Source organism: Terrapene carolina, unplaced genomic scaffold, assembly GCF_002925995.2.
Source record: "Terrapene carolina triunguis isolate 2854851 unplaced genomic scaffold, T_m_triunguis-2.0 Scaffold21, whole genome shotgun sequence".
Classification (NCBI taxonomy): Eukaryota; Metazoa; Chordata; order Testudines; family Emydidae; genus Terrapene; species Terrapene triunguis.
In genome coordinates this window covers 36,764,675-36,773,959 of record NW_020664372.1, presented here as the reverse complement: position 1 = coordinate 36,773,959, position 9,285 = coordinate 36,764,675, and the positions used below count along the sequence as shown (strand labels likewise).

Here is a 9,285-nt window from a genome sequence, read left to right as displayed (position 1 = left end):
TGGAGCTATTTTTCTTTTAATAATCTCAGGTGTTAATAATGTCATAGGTAAGTAAACATTTTTATTATTTTTTTTTACAATATGATTAAAATAAATATCCCTCCAGATATTAAAAAGGAGCATACATTGCAAGGCAGAGAAACTCTCTAGCCATTACCTGTTACTATGCCGCCTCCTTCTCTTATTCCTGCATCTGCAGGAGACTTTTTTTAAGCTCTGCCCAATTTCCTACACTATTTCTTTGTTGACCACACCTATATTAAAGAAGGTGTGGATAGGATTAGAAATAGAACAGCCCCCAGAGAGCATACGCTCTTCATGCTGGAACTGCAACATCAGGGACAGGAAGCTTCCAAGTGTGTGTAACTCTCCAGCTTCAAGTTTCTCTCAGTTTTGTGGTTCCAAGCCCTGCACCTTCCAGAAAACCCCTCTTCGGTCTGTTTTGTGAGTATTGGATTGTAGCAGGCATGCTATTTCTAATCATGCTGTACTGTGGGAGGACTGTGACAAGCAGGCACAATGAGCCAGTTTTAACTTCCGTTATCTCAGAATTTTCCAGATATGTTACAATTGCTCAAAAAAGCACTGAAAAAAGTGACTGAGGTGATACAGAGAGCTGTAAAATGCAACAGTATTCCAGAAGATAAAAGTCCAGAACTGGAAGAATTACAAAGGATCAATGTGGCTTAGTTTTCAGTAGCACGAGTAGGAGCACTGACATTACTAAGCTTTTTCCATTTCTTTTCTTTAGTAAAGAAGGACCTGGTTCTGTGAGGTGTCTTCAGTTGACTTCAGTGGAAACTGTGGATGCTTGACCCCTCTGAGGATCGTGCTCCAAGTTATGTAGTTTGTAATTTACATTAAGTAATGTATGCAAAGGCTAAAATGTTCAAATATGGGTACCTAAGTAAATGGCATGATTTTCAAAGATGCTGTCATTGAAGTCAGTGGGAGCTGCAAGGTGCATAGCACCTGTGAAAATTAGGGTACAGTTTGCAGTGCCTAAATGTGGATTTAGATATGTCTAACTTTAAGCAACTGAGTCAGAGAATTGTGGACACTTTTACCATACTAAGTGCACGGAGTCCCTGGCTGAGATTAGAATAGTAAATGCATATACTTCTTTAGAGCAGACCTGTTAATTGGCAACCTGTTTCTTCTCCATGCAGTACACAATGGCCCTGGGTAAGATGAAAGATCTGAGCCTAGAGAGCTCCATGACACGCTCTGAAACAGATGAAGTGGGTGGAGTTCTCCTTCCAAAAAGAGTGTGTGACAGGTGGGATCAAATTTGGAACTTCAGAGCCAGACCTGATGATCTGCTCATCGCAACCTATGCAAAAGCAGGTGTGTGGGAAGAGAGTGGAAATGGGTTGAGACAGAACGATCTGCCTGCACTGAAACTCATGCTTTGCAATACTTTTATCAAGACTTGTGATTTGAGATTTATGTAATCACTAGCATAGGCCTCTCATCAGAGCACCAGTGACTTCTAGCTTCCTTGTCAGAAAAAAATAACCAATCACTTACAAAATGCAAATAGTTAGTCTAATATCATATTATTAAATCTTTAGTTCAGTTTGTGTAAATGTATAATCAGTGACACACAATTTGTATTAATTTGATATTAACTAGGGTTTTGTTCAGTTTACAATGAAGCAAAGGGAATTGGTTGAACTATTATGAATTTAAGGCTTGTGAGTTTTTGGGGGGGAGGGTTTTGTTTTGTTAGTGACTCAGGTATGAACCATTCTTGAATTCCTCAAGTTTATTAGTTAGGGCAGGTCTATGCTGAAAACTTACATTGGAATAGCTATGTCTCTCAGGGGTGTTTAAAAACCATACCCTTCAGAGATTTAGCTCTGCCATCCTAACCCCTGGTGTTGACAGCACTAGGTCGACAAAGAATTCTTCCCTTGACCTAGCTACTGCCTCTTGGAGAGGTGGATTAACTACAGCGATGGAAGAACCCTTTGTGTCACTGAAGTGCTACAGTGGCACACATGTAGGGCTACACTAATGTTTTAAGTGTAAACATAGCCTTAATTATTAGTATTTGCCAAAAGGTTTGGATGAATCTTCAGCTTACAGGTTGTTCAGTCTGTCTTCACTAGCTAGTATTTATTTTTTGTGTCCTGTGGTTGGCCACTTACGTCATATGGTAGATTATTTACACCTTTCAAATAAGGGAATAATGAACAACAAACTTCAGGTACTAATTTTGGATGAACAAAAATATGTAAAAATTTAGGATTAAAGAGCATTCTTGAATGCCTGGTGGTCATCCAAATACTGAAATAATTAGGTGGTAAAAAATGTTTTTAACAGAAAATATGGCTGCTGAGATTTTCTATGGGAAAATTACTATTCTGAAATTTTTTTTTATTTTCCTTAAGGAAAATTGAAACAAAATATTGTGTGACATCATCCTAAATCAAAACATTTCAGTTTGTTGCACGGAATTGAAATGTTTAGTTTTGGATCAGTGAAACACTAAACTGCATCTGTCTGATCTGCTGTAGTGCATTAGGGGACTTGTAGTTCACTTTCCCATGCCCCCATTCTCTCCTATAGGCTGGACTCCTTGGCCAGATTATGATGCATTACAGGGGATGTAGTCTCCCCTGGATGAACCATCACAGTGCATCATGGGATTTGTAGTCAAGTCACGGAGCCCAGCCCATGGGGGAGAATTGGTATATGAAGCACCCAAACTACAACTCTTAGGAGGCTCCCCAGCAACTCAGCCAGATTCAGTTTAAGGTCAAACCAACTCAAAACAATGTTTCAATTCAGAAATGTTGAACATTTTTGTTATTTTCAAATTGAAAATTTTTAGAATTTTTCATTTATTGAAACCTTTGATTTTTTCACTTTTTGTCCTAGTTCAGGATGAAAAATTGTCCATATCAGAATTTCCCTCGAGATGGAAATTGTGACATTAACTCAGCTCTACAAATAAACAATCCCACAATTCATAGCCAATTGAACTCAATGCTTTTATTCATTAATTTCTACCACACACAAGAACACAATCCTAAATGCAAGCCTAGAGGCTTTTCCTCAGGAGGTACTAAAAGTTTCAACTTCCCTTCCTACCATTGCATTTTCTCCCTGATTCACTTTCTAACCCCCATGCTTCTCGTCATCTTGTAGCAATGGCCTTGTGACTTCCCCAGTCTTCCTTGATTGTGGTCACCATCCAGCCAGTATTTAACAAGCTTCCATTTCTCTTTTAGAAAAGTGTCTCTGTACCGCATTGGGGAAATATGTAAAATTCTAATATTTTCAGGTACAACATGGATACAGGAGATTGTGGATATGATCCAACATGATGGAGACACTGAGAAGTGCAAACGTGCCACCACTTATCTGCGACACCCTTTCATTGAGTGGGTTCTGCCTGGACCTTTCAGCTCTGATACAAATGGTAAATGTAACACAGTGGTTCTCAAACTTTTGTACTTGTGACCCCTTTCACATAGCAAGCCTCTGAGTGCAACCCCTGCCCCTTATAAATTAAACACTTAACACCAATATAAATGCTGGATGCAAAGCGGGGTTTGGGGTGAAGGCTGACAGCTCACGACCTCCTATGTAATAACCTCACAACCCCCAGAGGGGTCTCAGCCCCCAGTTTGAGAACCTCTGTAACACAAACAGGACTTGATTTTTGTCCAAAATCATGGAATCAAATTTTTTTTCTAAATAATGGAAAATGTTATCCACTAAAAGAGTATCCATTGTAGATGACAGTTTTTTTCCAAGAAAATCTCTGTTCCATTTGTCATGCTATCTGGAGAGAGCTCTACACAGGTCATTAGGCTTATTCAGGTCTATGAGCAGGAGCTCTTCAATGAGGTCTGCCAGTGAGTGAGCCCTCAAGCCAACCCTCCCTAGCATATAGTCAAATTCTCTGAGTGGATTAGCAACTGTACTTCTCCTCCCCCTCCCCCACACCTGACTATATCGGGGCATAGAGGGACAAAAGAGGCACCTGTTTCTGGGGGAGAGAAGAGGAAGGACCAAGCAAGAGGAAGTGGCAGTGGGGGGAGACAATGACAGAAGTATAGAAACTAATCTAAAACCAGAAACCCCAGGAGGAGGAGAGTATAATGACAGGACAAATGGAAGAATTTTTGTTAAAGATGCAACTGTGGAGGTATAGGATTGAAAATACTGTCATTAAGTTGGGACTGGAAGAAAATAGTAAAGGTAAATACTGTTTTCTTCCACCATATTATTTGTTCCAATGTACTCATTTTACTCTTAAAGGGGACAGAGCAGGGAGACAGGAGAACATGGTTGCTTAGATGAGGGAAGTTTGGGGGAAAAAATTATTTGTTTTTTGGTTCCATCTTGTCTCCTTTATTTAAAACGAATCCTCGTTTTAAATAAAAAACCCTTACTGCCTCCCATTCCATGACAGATGTCCTAGTTTTTTCACTTTGACAATCTGGTCACCCTATCTATGGTTCTCTTGACCTAGAAAAATCTTCTACAAGTAAAATGAAAATTCTTTGAATGCTGTAATGGGAAAAGGTCCATCCAAGTAGATGAGTCAATATTCAGCATTGCCCTAGACCAGGGGGAGGGATAGCTCAGTGGTTTGAGCATTGGCCTGCTAAACCCAGGGTTGTGAGTTCAATCCTTGAGAAGGGGGCCACTTAGGGATCTGGGGTAAAATCAGTACTTGGTCCTACTAGTGAAGGCAGAGGGCTGGACTCAATGACCTTTCAAGGTCCCTTCCAGTTCTAGGAGATAGGATATCTCCATTTATTTTATTTAACCTGTGGCTCCAGAGCCACATGCAGCTCTTCAGAAGTTAATATGCAGCTCTTTTTATAGGCACTGCCTCCAGGGCTGGAGCTACAGGCGCCAACTTTCCAATGTGCTGGGGGGGGGGTGCTCACTGCTCAACCCCTGGCTCTGCTACAGGCCCTGGCCCCCACTCTACCCCTTGCTACCCCCTGCCCTGAGCCTGTCGTGCCCTCCCTCCAACAATCCTCCTGCATGCTGCGAAACAGCTGATTGGGAGGTGCAGGGAGGGAGGGGGAGGCGCTGGCGCTGATTGGCAGGGCTGCCAGTAGGCAGGAGGTGCTGGGAGCGGGGGGTGGAGCTGATAGGGGGGCTGCTCATGTATTACTGTGGCTCTTTGGCAATGTACATTTGTAAATTCCGGCTCCTTCTCAGGCTCAGGTTGGCCACCCCTGCCCTAGAGGGATTCAGACAGTATCCCAAAAAAGCAAATCTATATATGAATCAACATTCACCATTCCTCCTCAAGAATGCAGTGTCTCAAGGACACTGATGGTTGATACACGTTGTTATGCAATGTTTTCTGTGGAGGGTTGCAATGAGGTAGAGTTGCATATGTATAAACTGATACAAACTGGCATTTCCCTGGAAAGCCTGAGTCAAAATCCCACACATGATGGTGACAAAGACATAGAGGAGTTTGGATACAAGGACACTGGAGAATGCCTACAAAATATTTTGCAGGCCTGGAACTAGCTGAAGCGATGCCCTCCCCACGAACACTGAAAACTCATCTCCCTGTACAACTGGTGCCTCCGTCCTTTTGGGAGCAAGAGTGTAAGGTAATGAGGGGAAGGTGGGGCTCAAGTCTACTTTATTTGGCAATGAACTGAAACTAAATAGGAGTGAGGCCGGTTTCAGACTCCTTCTGAAATCCAGAGGCCCATCTTCCCTGCAATATATAGCTTCTGTAGGAAAGTGAAGGAACTTCAATCACAAATTAGTTTCAGGAAATGGCAGCTCCCAAGCAGAAAACTTTTATGGCTTTAGTGATCATCTTTTGAGAGAGAACACAGCAGGACACTCTGCACTCTCTGTACATGTCTAAATCTATAATGTTAAATATACATTATTTCACTTCTTCCTTTCTCTCTCTTGCTTCCACACCCAATCCAGATAATCTATGTGGCAAGAAATGCCAAAGACAACCTGGTGTCCTACTACCATTTTCACAGAATGAATAAAAATATGCCTGCGCCAGGAACCTGGGAGGAGTTTTTGGAGAAATTCATGGCTGGACAAGGTGAATGGAACCAATTGTGCAACATCCTATTCCTTTTTTTTTAATGCTATTTATATTAAGCCCCCATCCAAACACTTCAGCAGGAACTCCATTCCATCCTGGTGTTTTTACCAGTACTCAAGAAACACTTCCTTTCTCCATCCTCTCACTCCAGGGAACTCCTCTCTCTCTTTCTTCCCCCACTCCCCTTCTCCTCCATGGTCCCTAATACCCACACATTCCTTGTTTTAAAGCTTAATTATTATTTTTTTAATTTTTTTTTCTAAACCTTTTGAGGTTAAAGGCATATTGCTCAGCAGTCAGCTGGAGAGGAAGGATAGCCAAGTAGATAGGGTGATAGTCTGGTGCTCTGGAAAATGTTGTTTCCTATGTAGACTCACTGTGTAACCTTGGCCAAGTCTCTGCACAGCAAGCCAAAGTGGGAATCTACACCACACCAGCTTGTCACGCAGTAACAACCCATGTAAACGTGCCATTGCTACAGCACTCCAACAGTCCCAGATTACAGCCTAGCTTGCTACTAGCAGTGCCCACAAGGGACATTACCATATGGCAAGCTGATGTGCTGTAGAGTGACACCCTAACTTGCTGTGCTGTAACTTGCTGTGCAGAGAAGTGCTCAGTCTCTCTGTGCCTCAGTGTTTGTCTACACACACACTGGGTTTCCAAGTCCAAGCAGGAACATCTACATGGCTATTTTTAGCACTGTAATGTGAGCCTCACACCCTGAGTCTGTAGATCCAGACTCTGAGATTAGATGCTGCTGGTTTTTAGTGGTGGGGTTTTTTTGTTAGGTTTTTTTTTTTGGCAATGTAAAGGACCACCCCACTCCAGCTCCCCATCTATAAAATACCCCTATTTTTCTGGGGCATTGTGAGGATCAATACATTAAAGATTAAGTGCTCAGATATTCCACTTATTGGGGCTATATCTCGATAGATCAGACATTGCTACTTGCTGACTACTACTTACTCTCTTGCTTTCAGTGCTCTGGGGTTGCTGGTATGATCATGTAAAAGGATGGTGGGATGCAAAAGAGAACCACTGTATTCTCTACCTCTTCTATGAAGACCTAAAGGAGGTGAGGGGTGAGTCAGGGTTCATAGTGCTGTTATTGCCATTCAGGGTTCCAGCAGGTATGAGCTCCCCACAGCAATGTTCTGTTAATACCAGCTGGGTCTCCAGCTGATTCACATCCCAGTGATAGATATGATTCCCACATTTAAAACTTCCTCACAAATTTTCCCTATCTGATTTATTTCCTCTTCCTGGGTCGGTTTCTTATCCAATTTCACTCCTTCCACAGGATCCAAAGCGTGAAATCCAAAAGGTGTTACAGTTCCTGGAGAAGGACTTGGAGAATGTGGTTCTAGATAAAATCATCCACCACACAACATTTGAGATAATGAAGGACAACCCCATGGCAAACTACACTTTTCAGCCTCCTGCAGTAATGGACCACTCAATCTCACCATTCATGAGAAAAGGTGCTTGTAGCAGTGTGGCCATTTACAGAGTGCCCTCTTGTGGCAAGGGAATGCTTTGCAGGTACCCTACCCTCTTAATCCCCCTCTGGCAGGACCCTTAAGAACTGCATACGTGGATAAGAACGAACGCACACACACAGACACACACAGACACACACACACACACACACACACACACACACACACCCCTGGGGCTGGCTTAATAACGAACAGTTCTTAACAATCCTCAGGGTTCCAAAATAAAGTCCATCACCACACAACAGTCCATACTTTGCTCTGGTGTCTTATCTCAGTCAGAGCAATTCCATCCTAGTCTATCCTCCCAGCTCTTCCTAGCTGGAGCTTAGCTCCCTGGCCTACAGGCCCACAAACTTCTAGGCCCAAATGCTGTTTGGGTTTCTCCACAGAAGCTTCCAGGTCCCTTTAGTCTCGAGGTCTTCCCTGCAGAAGCCCTTCATGCTCCCTACAGAGTCTCTCATTTTCCTAATCTTCCTAATTGATTGCAGCCTCCTTTTGCATTTTATAGGACAGTCACCCTGATCTCTCCCAGCTATGGCTCATTCTATAGTACAATCTGAGCCAGCCCCAGCCCTTAAGGGGTGAGTCAACCTGTTACAGTGCTGCTGTTTTATATTTTTAGTATTCCCTCATCTTCCTTCCTGTTATGTTTTGAATTAGCGCTTCATTTGAACTGTTAATATCTTTTAGTGATAATGGATTTCAGGACTTGGGATGAAGTGGAAGAATTCTTCCTAATGGTGATTGAATATCTCTTTGGCTTTCCTGTATTGTAGGGACTGTTGGAGACTGGAAGAACCATTTCACAGTGGCACAGAATGAGAAATTTGATGAAGATTATAGGAAGAAGATGTCTAGAACCTCTCTGACCTTCCGAATGGAGCTCTGAGAAGGGGCCATACGGATTATTCTCTATAATCTACTAGCACTTTCCCTATAAAAGCCTCACAAAATACCAGTGAAATCTAAAATTACAATGCTCCAAGTTTCCCACACCACTGATTTCACAGGGCTGAGCATCCTCTTTCTCTGTAAACCTAATTTTGAGACAAACATCTTAGTTAAACTAGAGTCAAGCAGCAATGTACTGTAGAGAATTTGCAGGAGTCCCTCAAAATCCCACCCCCAAATTGAAGAGGTGGCTGGGGTGATTTCCCTGATGAAATTTATCCCCTCATCCCTAACTTTTATTCGTGGTATTCATAAAATTCTTCTGAAGAGCGAGGCTGTGGGGTCTTGTTCATTTGCTTTTTTTGCATTTGTAAAACTTTAGATGGTAATATCCAATATTTTTAAAACCATTCCTAGCAGCAAGTAAAAACCCTGAGATAGAAGGCACTATTGAAGTGCAACATGCTGTTATTGTTTGTATGTTTTCAATGTGCTGGGCAAACTGTAATCCATCCTCACATTCCACTAGTGCAGTAAGTAAGTACTATTAGCTACACTGTGCAGATGGTGAAATGGTGTCATGCAAGAATTTGAAGTTACTTATTCCCCCTCTACTCGCACACATACTGCATGCTATATAAGATCTAGCCCTAAATGACTTGCAGTGGTAGCAGTTTGGTCTAACAAATTAGTTTATGGGACTATGAATCAGAAAACTATACTCGTTCCACCTCTAGGCCTGACCTGCTCTCCAGGCCTCAAACAAACCAGTTGGCACTAAAGCTAGGCACCTAAATCCATACTTTGAAGTCAGTCAGATACTGGGAT

General features: G+C 42.3%; 1 protein-coding gene across 2 annotated transcripts; it reads left to right on the top strand.

Moving 5' to 3' along the window:
* The first annotated feature begins 1,175 nt into the window (after window positions 1–1,175).
* Window positions 1,176–8,455, top strand: SULT1C4 (sulfotransferase family 1C member 4). Of its 2 annotated transcripts, XM_024224362.1 has the most exons (7): window positions 1,176–1,347; window positions 3,293–3,430; window positions 5,503–5,600; window positions 5,935–6,061; window positions 7,048–7,142; window positions 7,368–7,548; window positions 8,343–8,455. In XM_024224362.1, the coding sequence occupies exons 1-7, from the start codon at window positions 1,176–1,178 to the stop codon at window positions 8,453–8,455; spliced, it is 924 nt and encodes a 307-aa protein (XP_024080130.1). The 2 variants fall into 2 exon arrangements, with proteins under 2 accessions (XP_024080130.1, XP_026515012.1); XM_026659227.1 differs by lacking the exons at window positions 1,176–1,347; window positions 5,503–5,600; window positions 5,935–6,061 and having other exon boundaries at window positions 3,307–3,436.
* The last annotated feature ends 830 nt before the right edge of the window (window positions 8,456–9,285 follow it).